This window comes from Haemaphysalis longicornis, unplaced genomic scaffold (genome assembly GCF_048455015.1).
Source record: "Haemaphysalis longicornis isolate Haplotype H1 unplaced genomic scaffold, Haemaphysalis longicornis Haplotype H1 scaffold_7, whole genome shotgun sequence".
NCBI lineage: Eukaryota > Metazoa > Arthropoda > Arachnida > Ixodida > Ixodidae > Haemaphysalis > Haemaphysalis longicornis.
Window position 1 is genome coordinate 70157975 of NW_027526422.1, and position 18555 is coordinate 70176529.

Sequence of the window (18555 nt, forward strand, 5' to 3'; positions counted from 1 at the left end):
TGGCTAAGGCGTTGCGCTGCTGAGCACGAGGTCGCGGGTTCGATTCCCGGCCGCTTTTCTGATGGAGGCGAAAAGCAAAAACGCCCGTGTGTACGAGATTTCGGCGCACGATAAAGATCCCCAGGTGGTCAAAATTAATCCGGAGCCCTCCACTACGGCGCGCCTCATCGCCTGCGTTGCGTCGGCGCGTTAAATCCTACAATCAATCAATCAAGAGGCAGACCCAGGAGCTCCACATTACCAGTTTATTCCAAGAGCGAACTGTTCTATAAATCTCTCACGCTGCCAGTTCATGTGCATTGCCCGCGATGTTGCTGTGGATGCCACATGACCCTGGAGTTTGACCATACAACATCTCCCTCCGAAATAAACGAGCGAGGGAAGTTCAGGCCTGCTACTTCTTTGCCCGAATTGCACATGATCCATAGCGGCTATGGCTATGTGACGTATATCTAGGTACACCTTCCTCCCTCGTGGTTTTATCTTCAAGTGAAGCTCCTTGTGCTTCATGAATTGACGCATGATCATCTTGAGGGAGAGGAACAAGGTGTGTTCGACTCTTATGCGCAGCGTCATCTTTCATGTCGACGATGTACGTCGACAGGAAACGTGTGTTGTGCACAACGGCAAGACACACGAAAACCATCTGCTAATTCGAATCCAGGGAGACCCCCCGACTAACACGTCTCATGTTCCTAGGACTTGCTGTTTGTGTTCTAGAGGTTCGCACTTGCGATCTACCTGCCCCGCAAAGGATGCGAAATGCAACTCGTGTCACGAAAAGGGACACTTTTCGTCCATATGCCTCTCCAAAAGGGTGGACATTGTTCAAGGCACTGACAAGGAAGCTGACTGTGCGTTTCTTGACACTGTGACTTCACCTGGCATCCACAGCTGGGAAACTACCATCATGGCACAAGGACAACCTTTGAAATTTAAAGTCAACACGGGCGCAGATGAAACTGCTCTTACTCCAGAAGCCTTGGAACGACTTCAACATCGTCCGCCCGCTTTGGCCAAGTCTCAACAGAAGCTTTACGAGACATATGGACAGTCGCCTGTACGGGAAGTAGCGGGACTGCAACTAGCGTTCCGAGATGAACAGAGCGCCGAAGATGTCTATGTTCTCGATGAAGTGCGCTACCCTCTAGTCGGGGAGCCAGCAATTGAAACGCTCTGGCTGATCACCTGTTTTAACTCTATCAGCAACACGGTCAATCCTAAAAAGGAGTTCCCGTCACTTTTCACTGGCCTAGGTAGGCACTCTGCGAAGGATTACATCATTCGCCTTCAAGATGTGGGGAACCCGGAGTCCCGGTGCATTCCCCATTCCTCACAGCCTGCCGCCGAGGCGAGAGGGGAAGGTTCCCTCTCTCTCTTCAGTGGCCTTGGGTCTCTTGCTGGGGCACAGGCGTGTCGCGGCGGTGGCATGGCGGACCCCCCCTCACATGACCGGTTTGTCGGGGGGCCCCAGGAATCTGGTCCGGGCACGCGGGATGAGGGAAGGCAGCTTTTGGTTTGAGACGTATACCACCGACGTGAGTACCGGTGCTCCAGCTTCGACTTCTTTTGTCTGTCCCTATCGCTCCTTTCTCCTGATCTTACCCAGTTGGCTGGGCCAGGACAAGCGAAGAGCCACACTGCGTTATTGGAGGACCCAATAAACGTGGGTTTGGCAATTCCGTTGTGTCTTGTATATTCCTTGCTGTTCGCTGCCGCTACACTAGTTGGCAGTCCGTGGTAGAGTTCTGGAGCTAGCCTTGCGGCTGTCTCTAGTGCGAGCTAGGTCACCGCAAGAACCCTGCTCCCCACAAGCGACACAGTTTGCACTGTGCTCACCCAGACACATTCCAATTCCTGCTTATGAGAAGACCAAGAAGAAACCAAAATGGACGGAACAAACAGGAGTCATTTTTCAAGTGGACGAGCCAACACATTGGTGCGCTCCAGTTGTGCCAGTGGTGAAGCCCCCAGGAGCCGCGCGCGCGCGCGCGCGCGCGTGCGTGCGTGCGTGCGTGCGTGCGTGCGTGCGTGCGTGCGTGCGTGCGTGCGTGTGTGTGGAAGGGGGGGGGGGGACTTCACAGAGCTCCACCGGTTTGAGCTCAGGGAATGGCACCCGATTTCTTCTGTTTAGCACACTTTAGGACGTCTCTCTAGAGCAAGAATGTTTCCAAAACTGGATGCCCATTCAGGTTTCTGGCAGATTAAGCTCGCTGAATCAAGCAAGAAGCTAAAAAAGGTCACACCATTTGGAAGGTTTCACTTCAGTCGTATCCCATTTGGCATTGCCTCAGCCCCTGAAATATTTCAGACAGATGAACACCGTCTTGGAATATTATGAGTCTTTTGTCACATGGATGACATTCACGTTTGGGGAGCTGCCACAGAGGAGCACAACGATACTCTTTGTACCGTTTCCTCGCCCAAGCGGGAGTCACGCTCATTGAGGCCAACTGCGGGTTCAACGTCCAAGAGTTCATCTACTCTGGGGGAAAATCGGCCAGGAAGACATCCGACCGGATGAAGCCAAAATCAAGGTGATCACAAAGATGAAAGCCCCAACGAACAGGGCAGAGTTGCAAAGAGTACTAGGTATGGCAACATACCTGGCTCGGTTTGTTTCCAACCTTGTGGAGGTGTTACAGCCTCTCACTCTGCTCCTGACCAAGAAACAATAGTTTTTCTGGGATTGATATCAACAAAACGCTTTTGACAGGTGGAAGCAGCTTCTCCTGACAAGCCCAGTTCTTGCTGTCTATGACCCTGCCAAGGAAACAGTCGTAACAGCCGATGCTTCTTTATTTGGACTCGGAGCCACTCTCCGTCAACGACAGGCTAAATGGAACTATGCAGTAATCGCCTATGCTTCTTGCCTGTTGACAGACACAGAAAGATGCTATGCATAGATCAAGGAAGAAGCTTTGGCACTCGTCTGGGCTCGCGTGAAGTTCTCAGATTACCTTGCCGGGAAGCAGTTTCATTTGGAAAGCGATCGCAAGCCAATATTCCAATATTCACCTTCAAAGCATTGAATGGTCTCACACCAAGGCTGCAGCGTCTGCAGATGTGCTACTCCTACGACATAACCTACGTGCCAGGGAAAGAATTTCTGGCTGCAGACGCACTGTCACGTGCACCGCTCACGGGTAGAGATCCCTGGGATCTAGCGAAGAAGTTTAGACCTTTGTACGTTTCGTGACATCGAGCGTGCCCTTAAAAGTGCCATGCCTGCAATGGCTGGAGGACAGTCAACAGGAAGACAGTTTGTGCGTACAACTAAGGAGGTTTTGCAGCAAACAGTGGCCACCTAGAAGAGACCTGTATCTAGACGCCAAACAGTTCTTCCAGTTCTGTCGCGAGCTGTTTTATGAAGATGATATTCGTTGGTATGGGATCAGAGTATTAGTTCCTCACTGAGGCCGACCAGCTATCTTGCGGCTACTGCATGAGGGACATTTTGGAATCTTGGAGACGGTGGCGAAAGCAAAAGAGACAGCCTGGTGGCCTGGAATTTCACAGGAAAGTTGAAGACATGGTCAAGCGTTGTCATAAATGCACCGAAACCACCTTCAACAGGAAAATGCCACCCAAACCAACACCATTTCCAGAAAGGCCCTAGCAGCGGATAGCAATGGACCTTTACTTCCAACATAGCAAGTGGTGGCTGATCATCACGGATTATTACTCCAGATATCCGGAGATCGCACGTTTTTATCAGCTATCGGCAACGACAGTGATAAACCAGTGCAAGTCAATCTTCGCTCGCCACGGGATACTCGAATTTGTCACAGACGATGGACCTCAGTTCTCCGGGGTTTCTACGTCAGAATTCGCCACCTTTACTTGTGAATACGGGTTTGAGCACGTCACTTATAGGCCTCACTACCCTCAGACTAATGGAATGGCGTAATCAGGTGTGAAGATCATTAAGGCGTCGACTTCGAAGACAAGAGACATCAACGCCACACTTTGGCTTACAGGACGACACTGCCTACAGCCCGGCCCAGCTACTGATGGGACGCTGCTTGCGTACTAAGCTGCCCATGGCATCCAAGCTACTGGTTCCTGAGCTGCTTGACGTCCGATTTGTCCAAAGGTTTGAACAAGAGGACAAGGATTGCCAGCGTAAAGCGTAGGATCGACGCCATGGCACATGACACCTGCCCAACCTTTTCGACGGAGAAGATGTCTAGATCGCTGACCTTAAGAAAAAGGGGAAGTGGTACAGACTGCAACCACCGAGTCCCGATCGTTCATTGTCGACACGAAAGATGGCACTGTGCGTAGGAATCGAACGCACCTTGTTCCTCTCCCTCAAGATGGCCATGGGTCCGCTCATGAAGCACACGGAGCTTCACTGCTAGATGGAACCATTAGGGAGGAAGGTGTAACTAGATGCCAGGATACATCACATAGCCATAGCCGCTGTGCACGACGTGTAGAGGCCACCTTCTTGATGGCTGCCAGGTCGGGGGGGAAGCTCTGCCTGATTGACTGACTGTATCGAGCTAGTGCATTCTTGAAGCATAGTCTGGCTGGCTACTACTTGTCACGAATGCTCATGACTGATCGGTCACAAACCAGTTGCTCCTGAAGGCTGCCGTACTCGCAATGCTGGGACAGTGCGTGAAACGCTGTCGCAAAGTATTCAGCAGACTACCCTTGTTCTTGCACCGCGTGTTGAAGCGTGCTCGCACGTAGATCACGTTGTGGCGATGGATGAAATATTTTTTGAAGCAGTCCATCACGACACTAAATTTATTTGCTTCGTCAGGGGCGAACTCAAATGTGCTGAAGATGTCCTCAGCCTTGTCCCTTGTGATGTAGAGCAGGGCATCCACTTGCTTGATGTTCTTCCAGCTTCGTGCTTAGGCCTGACGTCGTGTAGAAGCATTCAAACCGCCTTCGCCATTTGGGCCAGTCGGGTGAAGAAAAGCAAATGGGATCGGGGGGCTGAATAATGGACGCAAGTGAAGGTGTTTCAGTTGGTCGGTGTGGCCTTTGTATTCCATGGTTCTGAAGTTGCTCCCTTTGATGAAGGTGAAATCCAGCAAGGCCTAACTCAGTGCGGTGCTGCAGCGGTCCGTCGTGGCTTGCTGGGCGTTGTCCAGTCCTTGCAGGCTGGGTTTATTGCAATGCTCTCACTCAGCTTTTGATGCCATGTTTTATTAAGGACGATCGCAGGTGTACGCCATAAGCAAGAGGCAGACTTGGGAGCTCCGCGTCACCAGTTTATTCCAAGAGTGAACTGTTCTATAAATCTCTCGTGCTGCCAGATCACGCGCATTGCCCGCGATGTTGCTGCGCATGCCTTATGACCTTGGAGGGTGACCATGCAACTGCTGCGCTAGATTTGGGCTCTACGAAAATACGACGGGATGGGCATTATTTTTGTACGTAGATTTCAATGGCAAAGCTGGTTGTAGGTGATCATTGAAGACACAAAGTTGAGTTTTAGTGTTGTTGTGGTTGACACTGGCGGCACATTGTTTCAATGACCTTATGTTGAGCAAGGCAAGAGTGAGCTCGTTGTTTCGGTCGACTTTTTGGTAGACCACTCTGAAAAAGGGGACATGCTGCTCGAAACACCTTTTTTTTATTAATGAAGTTAGGAGGCTGAAATTTTCGCAGCTTGTAAAGATTGAGCTCCTTTTGTCATATATATGCAATCAGATTTCAAATATCTGCTCTGGTTGGAATTTTACGCGGCATGACGTGCAGAAAAATGGCTTTTTTTGTGCACACTATTGTCTATAGTAAAAATTTTTACTGAAAGTTTTAAAATAGCCTAGGTGGTTCCTTATGAACTGCAGAGTGCCGAAATCTACCTGAAAAAGCTGTATATTCATTTCCCTCACCATGAAAAAAAGATGACTGGTAGTGTGCCTTTTCTTGTTCTGCATATTTTTGTTTTATGACTGTCAGAAATATCGAAGGAGACAAATGGCATAATTAACATTGGCACATTGGTTAATGGCATAATTAACAAAGATTTTGGCATTCTACGTGTTATGATGAGCATATGTGCAAAATTTCATCGTGATACCTCAACTTTAAGTGGGAAAATAAGTGTGCACAAACTCAGAAAACGGACAAAAACAACAAACAGAAAAATGCAATTGAAAGTTTATTTCTTTGGCAGATTCAGAAATTCTTGCTCAAACAACATGAAACGTGGTGGGGATATAGTCTGAAATGCCCACATTGAGGTACTAAAACTAGCACGCTCCTGCTGCATAAGTTGCAGTCTCACGGTTCTTGCGGCTGTAGTGCTCGGTACGGGACCGTTTCACCAGGCTGCAGCGATGGGACTTGGACTCAGCAGTCAGCTTGGCAGACATCTGCCTGATCCCGCATTGGTCACTTGCACTGCTTAGTCTGACCAGTTCTTCTGAAGGAAAGATTCCCAGTTCTTAGTGAACTTGCTCAAAGCTAGTGTGGCCCTTGTTGAACCACAACACTGCGAGAGCGGCGGCCATTCCACTACAGTGAACTGCAGGTTGTACGATATCGTCCTGTGCCAAATGCGCAGTGCTGCTTCCGTTTCCATGGCATGGGATGAGCAGTCGACATTTTTTTCACACACAGGGGCGTGAAAGGCTTGCCACACTTCCTCCTCTTGCTCATCAAGCTTTTGGTGGTGGCTGCAACCTCCTTGACAGTAGTTAGACAGCACCTCAAAATCTAGGCAAAGACCAGTGTCTAGAGAAATGGCAGTACCAACACTGTTGTGGCTCTTGTGTCTTTGCTTCTGCCAAGTATCATCAAACATCACACTGACGTCAGTCTGACCAGTTTGGAACGCAGTTACTTGCCTTGCTTCGGCAAGGTTGTCAGAGACGACTTTTGTGGCCGCAAAATGAACTTTCTTGGCAATGTTGTGGAACGTCTTTTGGTGCGGTGGTTTCGGTAGACCAAGAATGGCACAAAACCTGGACAGGCGATCGTGCCCGATGCCAACCTCGCGTGCAGCGAGTACCACTTTCACAATGAAGGCGAAACTTTCACGGGGACTTCCAGTGCAGAGTTGAAGGTTGCGGCCAATGGCGGCAGTGCGATGCGACGAGTTGACAGAATAAACCAGTGGCCACTCCTGCAGGGCACTCCACGTTTTTGCAATTGAGTTCCAGTACCGATGCAAGGCCCTTCCGCTTGTTCGCGACCTCAACTACGACGAGTTCGCACTTCCCGCACATCACGCACACGGCACACGGCGCCGCTTACAAGGTCACCCAGACCGTCGACTTCGCAGATAACTGCGCTTGAACCGCTCTCGTTGCCGGCTGTCTTCCTGCCTTGGAAAGCTGCAACTTCTTCTCTGATGTGCGTACAGAGCTGATAGCGTCGCTGATAAAACCAGCCTCGCCTGGTTGAGCCGCGCTCGCAACGCTTGGAAGGCGCGTAGCCGTTAGGCCTCGCCGTGCCGGCGTATGCCGTAATCATCGCAATGCTGCGCCGCTTGCATTTTCCCTTGTACGGGCGTGAAGTCCGGGACTTGCGGCGATTAGAGTCATGCTTCTCACTGTTCATAATTAACAATACACGATAAGGAAATAGAAAAGACAGTGTGAAGTAGCGAATGGAACGACGGAGGCAATGGCGGCTGACAAGTGGCGAGAGTCAATGGCGGTCCTGATTTCGCGTCACGTGATTTAAATACCAAGTTGGAGCTCTCAAAACAACTGGGCAGAAATATTTTTTAAAATTTTTTACACGGAGATATGAAGCTGGCGAGCGGTTTGTTTGAGAGAAGAAGGCTTTGACTACCTCTCTCAAGTGGCTGAAATGGCCGCCAGCCACGCTTCCGTGCAGCAAAAACTCTCAAAGATGGCCAAAATTCGGCTTGATTGCGTGATTTCTAGGCTCACCGCGAGTCATTCAGACGCAATTTTCACCAAGTTCTTGTGCCTATTTCACTTTTATCGTTTTTTCATGAAAGAAGGATAGTCAAAGATGATAATGCAAGTGAAAACAAAAAACAACATATTTCGTAAAAATGGCGATTTTTTGACCTGCGTGTCCCCTTATGGTCTCTTGTGGATGCTTTGCACGCCGAGCCTCTGGAAGCAAAGTGGCTTCTTCCTTTCGGCCGTGCGAGCTATCCGTGGCCGGGCCATGTGGAGTCAAAGATCACCTACAGCAGCTTCGACATTCAAGTCGCGGCTCTTCTATGGTACAGAGCGCATGTGCACGACTACACGAGGACAAACTAACGAGAGGCATACGCTATGATGTGTCTTTCACGTTCCAATTAAGTGTTGCCACCATAGGGCGAACGGTAGAGTTTTTTTGTGAGCCATGTTGGCTCATCTCCCTAAGTGGGTATGCTTGGCTTGATGAACGTGCACTCTTCCTTTTCTTTGTTTTTTCTCTCTCTCAACAACTTCAAAACGAAAAACAAAGGGCGCAGAGTGGTGGCAACTGGGGCTGGGTCTTTTATGCTCAAACACTTGGCTGGCGCGCTGCATCTGGGAGAAGAATCATGAAGTGATGAGGCAAACTTGATGCAAAGAGAAGCCATTTGCACTGTGCTGTACCGCTTAAGTTCGATGAACAGGTGACTGTGCTGTGTAGTCGGTGGATGCGCAGTCTGAAGCAGATGACCGCACAAAAGCATGTCCGCACATCTCGGTGGCGACAACTAAACTCAGCGTAGTGGCTTCCCTGCTGTTGCGCATAAATACGTGGCTACTGCTGCATAGTCTATAACTGTGCAAATTCTCCCTAATCAGGGACAATGAATCGTTAAGAGTTTGTCATTTCGGAGGTTGAGGAGGCTGCGGACTGTTGGACTGCGAAACAGTCGCTCAGTGCTTGTGCTCCCTTGAAGGTGTTCACTCGGCAAACACACATAACATTGTTGTTTAAGAAGTGCTTCAGAAGAGGAAGATAAGGCCCGCTGTAGCGCCGAGGCAGAAGCCAGGAGGGACCGGCCTTAAAGGGAAGCTGAAGCGCTTTCCAAAAAATTTGAGTTAGATTAACAGTGATATAGTTTCTTGCGCGCTGATTCTGAATATCACATTGAAATTTATCGTACGAGTCCAAGTGGCATTGATCTTGCAAAAAGCGCGGCCCCGTTCGAAAGACGCGCGCTTTTCGTCTTTTGACGCCTCTGATTGGTTGCGCCCGTCATGACGTCAAAGGAGGACACCCTTCGGGCGCGCGGGTTGACGGAAGCATTGCGAACCATCGCACGGTTGCCTTTGCGGCAATTTAGCCTGCAGTTCAATTTTCGCACATGACTAGAAGTTTGTTTTATAATTTCCCGTGCTGTTGGTTCAATTATCTTGGAGCTTAAATTTGCTTTACACGACAGAGAACCCCAAAGCAGTGACTGTGACGTCGACTAGTGGGTTCCATCAAAATATTTTTGAATTAGGCAACCAGCATGGGGGGATTTTATACCTTATGTTAATATCAGGTACTGCCTTAACTGTTTCTTATTATACACAAAACCATTTATGCCGAAGATTAATGGGCGTTTTATAAACAATCTATGTACCAGCAAAAAGCACGTACGTGCACTGCGCGAAAAAATAGCGTTCATGCGCTGTAAACGTATATGCGAGACACATCTTGCCGGTACATGCATAAACCAACAAGCAGACTCTGCTTCCGCATTTCCTTTGTTCGTTGTCGCCCACCCCAGCACCGCTACTCATCCCCGTACACAGACCCACACGCGCGCGCCATTTCGGCAGCGGCGCTACGGCGCCTCCGCGATTGCTAGCTGCACTTCGATGAGTGGCGTCTTACTGCTTCACATGCATTTATTCTGAAAACACTGTAGCATACTAGTGCCTGCTCAGCATTATTGGCTGTAGTAGGGCTTGATTTTCGCTTGTGCGTTGCGCATTCTGCTACAATATTACGGCCACCTCGTTATAATTAACAGACCAGTCGGACAAGGCAGTTACGTTGTAGTTACGTTACTTTAGGTAACAATCACCAAACGTTTGTGATAATGAATCGTTGGCCTGTTTCAGCATTTCTAGATTTAAGCATTTACCGCGCTAGTCGGACAGAGGCCGTATTTACTCTTCGCTCCTAATTTTTTTAGTATCATCATTATATATATCACCGACTGGAGCACACTTGAGGTTCAGTGACAACAAGTGCTTGCCAGGTTATAATATGCAGCCACACAGAATCTTGGGCAAAAAATTGGGTCCCCGCAGTCAACACAAATTATGGCACGGTGGTGGTTCGGAGTGGTGTTTTTTTTTTAATTCCAGACAAACATCACCTTATCGTGACATGTATACTTGCAAAATAAGTAATCTGGTTGTCTTGGTTCTTTTACTTTGTAGGAATACTGTTTACCTCTTAGCCTGGAGAGAACTTCTATCAGGATTGGCCCCTTGTTTTAGTTTCGCCAAAAAATTGTTTTTTTGAACACTGTCCTGAGCCCATAGGGAAAGAAAACCGACGCGTTTAACGAAACAAGTATTTCCTGAACAAATGTGACTTGGTTTCTGGAATGGAACGAAACATCCCCGGCCAAAGTACAGCAGTATTCCCCATCCTTCCTAAATCTAGAATCTCACGTGAACATTCACGTCCGTCGCATCAAAAAAAAAAAAAAAACGTATTGGAGCGGTTTACAAAGTATTTAACGTTGTGTAGTATATCCTCTGTCATCAAGCACAGCCACCTCGGCTGTCGCTTCTGTATGTTATCAAGCACCCCGGCGTGGCATTATTCTGCTTAGGAATGCGGCATGATAACTTATGCCTCGTTTGGCGTTCATGCATACGTTTTGAACATGAAAATTGTACAAATGAGTGCTATCAACCACAACAACAACAAGTATCATTCACAAGGAAACACGGCGAAAAGAGCATGGCCGAGGCGGCGATCCGGCCGGAAGTCCAGGTATGACATTTTTCAGCCGGTTTTCGCCCGCGCTCTTCGGTCTTCCGGCATCGCGCGGTGAGATGGGGGCGGGGCATCGGGCCACTTTTGTTTGCTCATTGCGCTGCTTCTATTGCATGGATTGCGAAAATATTTCGTACACAGGAACTATTCAATGTGTACTTGCTGCTAGTCAACTTTTCTTTTAATTCTAAAACCGCTTCACCTTCCCTTTAATGTTAAGACTCTAGAACAGTGCGAAGTGTGGCTGGAAGCTGTGTCATGGGCTTAGGCGGACACACCAGAACAGGGAGCAGCAGCGAGCCGCAACGATATCTCGGATTAGCTAAGGAGACTTGAAGAAAAGCAAGACGCTAGAACAGCATGAGGCTAGACCTGCGCAATTGCAGGCTGGAAGGAATAGGTTCTGCATTGGAACTGCACTCAGAGTAGCTTTACTCGTAATGGTTAGTTACTTGGCTAAATATTACCAAAGAATAACTCTGAAAATGAGGATATCCGAGATCAGTGTAATAGAGGGCCCCGTCGGCCGTAGCCATAACATCTCGCTCTAGCAGTCAAGCGAGGAGCTGGATTTTTTTTTTTTTTTTACTTGTGGTGTGAGCGGGTGTTCTTGGATTTCGCCTCAATTGGCCGCTAAGATTGGCAATCAAGCCCTGCTATTGCATGGTAGCTGACACACTTTCAGCTGTTGCATGGCTCGGCATCAAAGCTGATGCGAGACTTTTACGGCTGTTGCTCCCCCCTCCTGTGCCTGGCAGCAAGCAAATTGTGGTAGGATTTTCTTTAGTCTAGTGTTTCTAACACTCCACATGACAAGGTTCATTCTGTCAAAGAAAAAGTTTGCCGATAATTACTATCTCAAGCATTCTTTTTGTTGGCAAAAGCTGATGAAGCTACGAAATGTCTTAGAGATCCCTGGGTTTGTTAGTTAAAACAAAAATGTATCTAGCCTTTCACAAGGTTCATGCGGGTCCTTGAAAACCCATAAATTTGGAAGGCTTGTATTCAAGGCCACTGAAAGTCCTGGACTTTTTATGAACCCTTAGAAATCCTTGAGTTTATGAATTCTTTTCTATTAGTGGTAAGCATGAAATCAATATGGAGCCTTAAATTTGTAAGGACTGAATGAGTGTTAGTTGGTGGGTTGATGTGCTTCAGCAAATAAAAGATTGCATTTTGTCACACGTGAAAGTGCTGATTCATGTAACTATAACTAACAATTATGGGAAACTGTTAAAGGAACAAATGTCACTGGAGGTATTATTTCGACAAAGTGACTTATCTGAAGACCAGTCCTGTTGCTGAATGGTTGGGTCCTGCAACTCTCCCAGTTTTACTGATTTTTCATAATTTCAAGCGTCCATCTAACCCCTGAGCATTTGTCTTATTTAGATTTCTAGCCAACAATGTGGTCCTTGATAATCCTCCCCCACAGAGCCTTGAAAGTCCTTGAACACTTTGTAATTGTTGTACAAGCCACACAAATCATGCTTGGTGTCTCTTTACTGGGCTGAACCTTAAATAATCTGCTGAAGTTCTCACGGTCCCTCTGAGTTTGGACTTGACGGCATATTGTTCTATTTCTTGTCCCAGGCTCTCGGGCGTGTGCAACCAGTGTAACTTGGCCATCACTGTTGCCTGGGAAGAGCAATACGCTGACACAGTCCATCGTGCCAATGAGGTTCCAGGCTTCACAGGCAAACGTAAAAGTCAAATCAAAGAACATCGGTGTGCAGACGCGGCGTAGTACGAGAAGAAAACATACACGTACTTTGGGCTGAACCTTTTGGTCATCAGAACGAGGGATATTTCCCCCCACCCTGCTTTTGTTATCTCAGCAATGTGTGGGAAACATGGCTGTGTCTTAGGTGGAAATTTTGTTATATTTGAGCTGTTGAGGTGAAAACTTGGCGACATACATGCATGTCTCAAAATACTTACTTTAAATGTGTAACTTCTTTTTCTATGTGAAAAAGTTCTTAACTTGTTCACTTTGAAAAAGAAACCTTTTCTTCTGATGCTTGTTACTGTTACATTTCATGTCATTCTAGAGCCAGATTGCAATTGTAAATAACAGGAGTGAGACAGCTGCGCATATTGCGCACTGTTGATACAAATCTGCTTTCCTGCGCCAGGCTGCTCCAAAAGCTTGAAAATTGCAAAAATTGTACCAAACTGCTCTAAAACAGTCTTAGAGCCAAGGATTTTAACGCTCCCGCCAATTTCAGTGGGGAAAAATGCTTACTGACGGCATAATTTTCCAGCACCCCCAAGGTGATCATGTTTGTAAAGGTTTAATTGATTGCTTATACAATAAAGCACCCGCATAAAATTGTCCCCAAGATAGTTTTTTGAAAGTCGCTATGTCGGGTTGCACATGTTATATTCCGCGTGTTTTTCAAGTTTTGCCATCGAAAACAGGTGCAAAGGTTTTTAAAAATACTTTTGTGTACCGAGGTGAAAAATTAGTTGTGCAGGTTGATGAAAAAACGGCAATTTTCAGAGCACCGTTTCTCCGGAGCGACAGTACTGGGCGCCGCCATCTTGGTGTGGTGAACATTGGAAAACATTGCCGCCGGTCGAAGTAGTTGCTTGTGGTTGAGACAGAGTGCTCTTCGCCGATTTCTACCGCGGTTTTGGTTATGGGGGTGGCTGGGTTTACATTTAGTCGTTTGATTTGCTGCGGTAAGTAGTGCGACTCGCAAGACGGGAGTTCATCAAAAACAACGTGGTGCCCGCGAATTCGCCATGTTTCGGCCTTGAGCATGAGGCGCGGTACATGCTTGAAGTGAAATTTCGGACTCATTGTGGTGTTATAAAACGCCGTTATTGCTGCCTTTGACAGCGAGCTTGTGAGCTTGTGAGCGGCGGGGTGACCAGTGGGCGCTGGGAATCTTCGTCCGAGCGGCCCAGGGCCTCCGTCCAGTGGTCAGGGGAAGTTATGGTGGGGTGAGGGTCCGAGGGGCAGGCCCACATGTGGTGCTGCACTGTGGATTTAGCGCCACACTGTGGGCAGACCGGAGACGGGTAGGCGGATGGGTAAATGTGATGAAGGAGGGTTCGGTTGGGGAGCGATTCCGTTTGGAGGAGGCGCCACAGCCGTTCCTCCAAGGGGGTTAGGGATGGGTGAGCCGGGGGCAGCGTGTTGCGGGAGAGGCGGTAGTGACCTGTAACCTCCCTGTCAGTGGTGAGGGAGTCCCTGGCGGAGTAAACTTCTTGGCGGGAAGTGGTCTTGTCAGGCGCACGGGTGACGAGTGCTCGTGCCGCCTTATGAGCCCACTTCGCGCCGTCTAGTCCCGTGCAGGCTGGTAACCAGAGGAGCTCCATAGGATGCTGGGGGGCTGCATTTCAGAGCAGAATTTTGCAGGCTAGCGTGGAGATACTGCCGCTAGCAAAATTTTTGATGGCCGTTTTTGAATCGGATAGTATTGGATCAGGGGGAGGCCGGTGTGCGAGAGCCAGGGCTATGGCCGCCTCTTCCGCAACATGTGGGGTTGCGGTGGGAATAGTGAAAGACATGAGAGTACCAGAGACACTGATGGGGCCGATCAAAGATCGGGAGGATACAGCAAACCAGTGGCACCTTCTTACGGCTAACCTAACCTCCATGCACTTCACCCCAACCCTGGCAGACTGCCATGTGCTCCCTGCCAAGAGGGAGGTGGCTGAACATACCAACGTTATTCAAATTGCGATCGTAGGGAATGCACACCTTGGGGATTGAAATGGGAGGGCTGGTGGGGTGTGAAGATTGTCACCTCACTTTTCGCAACTTTTGCCATGCCTCTACGATTGTGTGTAAAGCCGAGTCTGGGATTACAAAAATAATAATATCAGCGTTCACATGATAATGAAAATGCCTTACGATTGCTTAGTTTTTCGATTCGATGTTTTCTACGGCACTCCATGCTATCTATGCATAGAGCCTAAGAATTTATAAATGGCTTGCAAAAATGTGCAGTTCGTGCCTTGTGATACTCTAGTAGAAAAACTTCATTGAAAGGCTGTTTCAGTGTTATGTACGTTCAAAACCCATTAAAAAATGCACCCCCCCCCCCCCCCCCGAGTTGCCAAAAATTTGATTTTTAGGCTCCTAAGGTGACGTAATAAATGTCTGCTCCAAATCAAGGTTTTTCTGCTCCAAAATCGAGATTTCGTTGCTCCAAAAACTGCTCCCAAATATGATTCAGCTGTCCCACCCCTGAAATAAACAAAATCCCCTTTGGTGTGCTTGTATTTTTTTACCTTATTTTGATTGAGCTTCTCAATTTTTATGCTTCCCACACAATGTCGATAAGGGTGTAAGGGGTGGAAATGGAGACAACCTTCCTGCAAAATTCTCACTAGTAAAAGAAATTTTCTTTAGTAAGATTTTTTAAACCTTATGCTGTTTCATTGCTAATGGCAGAGGTATTTTTGATCACGTCAAGTTATACTTTTAGGTAATTTTATTAGGGGAAACATTCAATATGCCACATGTTTTTGTTATCTAGGTGTTGATTACAGGATTTATTTTTGATTATTTTTAGATTCGGAGGGTTGCTTTCAGTTTTACAGTAAAAGGCTAGCTGTGTGCATGCAACTCTGTTGGGGCCTTTTTCTTGGTCCCGATATTAAACGTAGCATATTAAACGTAGAATTAAAGAGGCCATGCAGACAAAATACAAGTTTGTCTTATTCGAAAGATTTTGTGTTTTTCAGTACCTCTGTGCTTGTCTGGAAGGAAACACTTTATTTACCAAGAAATAGTCAAGTAACAACTTCTATTCTTCCGCGAAATCGTATTTTCGTGACGTCTGCAATGGCGTCACAAGATCTGGTCTTCAAGTGAGACCTAGTGTAGCACGAGGTCGCGGGTTCGATTCCCGGCCGCGGCGGCCGCTTTTCTGATGGACGCGAAAAGCAAAAACGCTCGTGTGTACGAGATTTGGGCGCATGTTAAAGATCCCCAAATGGTCAAAATTAATCCGGAGCCCTCCACTACAGCGCGCCTCATCGCCTGCGTTGCGTCAGGGCGTTAAACCCTACAATCAATCAATCAATCAAATCAATCGAGACCTAGTGTACCATTAGGCTCGGCAGCCAACTGCGGAGCTGGTTGACCGTCAGCCCTCCCTGATTCTACCATACTGCGCCGGGCCATTTTCTACCTTTGCTTTGTTTCTGACTGCATCTGTACCTGGCTTGTTTTTGTTAACGTGGAAAATAATCGTTTTCTAAAACGTGGTGTTTGCTTGGCAAATATGGTCACGTAAGGCACCATCGCTTACGCCTTTGGGCCAGTGTTGTCTGAGGCAACCCTAAGCCACTGCACTGCTGTGTAGCTAAAACAAGCACGGTGTGTGCAGTGGTAGCAGCAATACACGTCGGTATTTTCTATGTTTACGTGTACTTTTGCAACTTCCGCTGTTTACACCACCACTCTTACTGCTATAAAAAAATGTTCCCTAAATGCAGGCGCAAATAGCTCGTTCGGCAAGCTTATAACCCTGCTTAATTTGCTTTCGCGTTTGCCAGCCTCAACCAATCACAGAGCTGGGATAATGACATCATAGGTTTTGTTGCAGGAAATGAGCAAGTGGGTTACATGGCCATTGCCTTTTTTCGTAATTATGTAGCTTATTTGAGTGAAGTTTACCGAACAAGTGGTGTCAGTATGATTCTAATGAGGCAGTATTTTGAATGAACCAAACTTGTGTTTTGTCTGCATGGCCCCTTTAAGCGTATAAATGTAGAAACAATGTAGAAGATGTGAAAACTTGGTTGAACAAACTTCTTGCCCTTCCTTTTTCGTCAGTGGGCACAATCTAGCCTTGTTGCAGGGAGCTGACGCGTTGATGCTTGCAATATGCCTCACAGTGCAGTGGGAGATTTTGTGGAAATAGGGCAAGATGTGCATTCCCTGACATCCCCCTTTGAGTTTTGAGCCTTTGATATTTTTCAAAATGGCTTCAGATACATTCGTAACTACGTTCATGCAGCATATAGGTGTGTGACTTGATGGTCACGAAATTCAACTAGGGAAGTTTCAGAGTATGTCGTGGCTATTCTCCTTTGTGTTAGTTTGGAAGGAGCAGTGGCACGTGGAAGGAGGGGGATTTTTTTAGTTTTGGGGTGATACATATAGCGCACAAAATTATTTGAAAATTAAGTCGCCGGTGTAACCATTGCATGCGCAGGACAGCTTGGAAAGAAGACCTAATGTGGACCACGAGCCGGCCTCCAGTTACCCACAGATGCTTGCCATTGGTTGGGAAGTCGGCAGCTGTGTTGTGGAGCAAGGCTTGGGAGAGGGTGTCAGCAGCACCGTGGACCACCTGCTACAAACTGTGAGCGTTTCAATAAGTCTTCTTTGAAAAATGTTCTGGCATTATCACAAGACCTCTTTCATACGAACATTGCCTCTCTGCAAAGGACCATTCGGGTAGACACCACATGGCTGACTACGGCAAGAGTTGTGGGTGGACACGGGATGTAGATAAAGCAGCTTCCCTGGACAAACAAAAGCTGAAACGGAGAAGGAGGGGTCATAGAGGCTTACTACATCATAAAAGCCAGAAAAAGACATGGCATCAGTGTCCCCTTTTCTTTAGTCTTTTACAACAAGGCATGGTCACCTGTAACCACCCCTGCACCATGCTCATGTATTAATAGGTCCCTTTACTGTGCTGCTTTAGCTGTATTTCAAACAATTTGTGACCTCGTTTGCATGTTACATTGATGCCTGTCACCTATTGAAGTCTGTGGTTTTGTGCTTGAAAAGAGTTAGTGTCAGTAGTCCTAGCCTGTGTGTGTTTGTACGTATTTATGTCTCCTCTTGGTCCCATCTTGTTTGTGCTGCAATTTTTCAGTACGAACTGAGTGTCTTGGGTCAAGGTAATATTGCAGTGTGGGATCCGTACTTGCTATTAGTTTCTCAGGCTATGATGCTCCAGTGTCATATGGAACTGGGTTCCTCCATGTCTGCTGCTGCTGTTGGACGTGCACCAGTGGAATAACACGCCACTGGAATCTTTACTCCTCTTTTCACCCTGGTCCTCACCAGTGGAATGTAGCGAGGGCAACGTTGTGTGCATTGGGCCCGTTACACTGAGGGGGCATTCAGTGCAGATTAAAAAAAATGGTCCCAGTGTTTTCAGATTCTCTCTCTCAACAAGGTGTGGTATCCTCCCATTTCTGAAAGCCTCTGTGATGCTTCCAGCATTACGTAGCCACCTTTTCTCTGTCAAATGAAACGACTTGCCAACTTTTTGCTTTGGAAAGTTATGGAACTGTTGCAGGGCTATCTTTTTTCTTTGTGACCCTGCGAAAAAATAGAGACATAAGGGAAGCATGTACTGCATTCAGATGTGGTCAGAATTGTTACAGGCAGAATTCAATCTTGGAAGTGGCGTGACATTCTGTCATTGCAAGGTGAGATCAGTGCATTAGTTTTTCAGCCATGGAGGAAGCGGAGCAGCATTCCTGTGCTGCGAGTACTGGTTCATCTTTTCTTTTCTCAACTTTACAACAAGTTTATAAAAGCTCACGTGGAGGTTTGTGTAGTGTTATGTTGAGCATCGAAGAACAAGCAAAAAAGCTAGAGAGAAAATTGTGGGAGCCCACCTGATAGGTCACCCGGCGACCTCAAATGCCAGCAAGTTCGTTTCGGGTTTGATGCAATACCTGGCGCAATAC

At 47.5% G+C, this 18555-nt stretch overlaps 1 protein-coding gene across 6 annotated transcripts in view; it reads left to right on the top strand.

Moving 5' to 3' along the window:
* LOC144145876 (uncharacterized) overlaps positions 1-18555 on the top strand; it is a 46039-nt gene that overhangs the window by 9130 nt on the left and 18354 nt on the right. For 4 of the 6 annotated variants that reach the window (XR_013317613.1, XR_013317612.1, XM_077677698.1 and 1 more), the window contains 2 exons: positions 12472-12645; positions 17058-17207. Coding sequence is in view for 2 of the 6 variants with exons in the window: in XM_077677696.1 (XP_077533822.1) it covers positions 12472-12645; positions 17063-17207 (319 nt within the window). In the remaining 4 variants the exon portion in view is untranslated. The remainder of the gene's footprint in view (positions 1-12471; positions 12646-17057; positions 17208-18555) is intronic. The other 2 variants (XM_077677696.1, XM_077677697.1) reach the window with 1 other exon arrangement.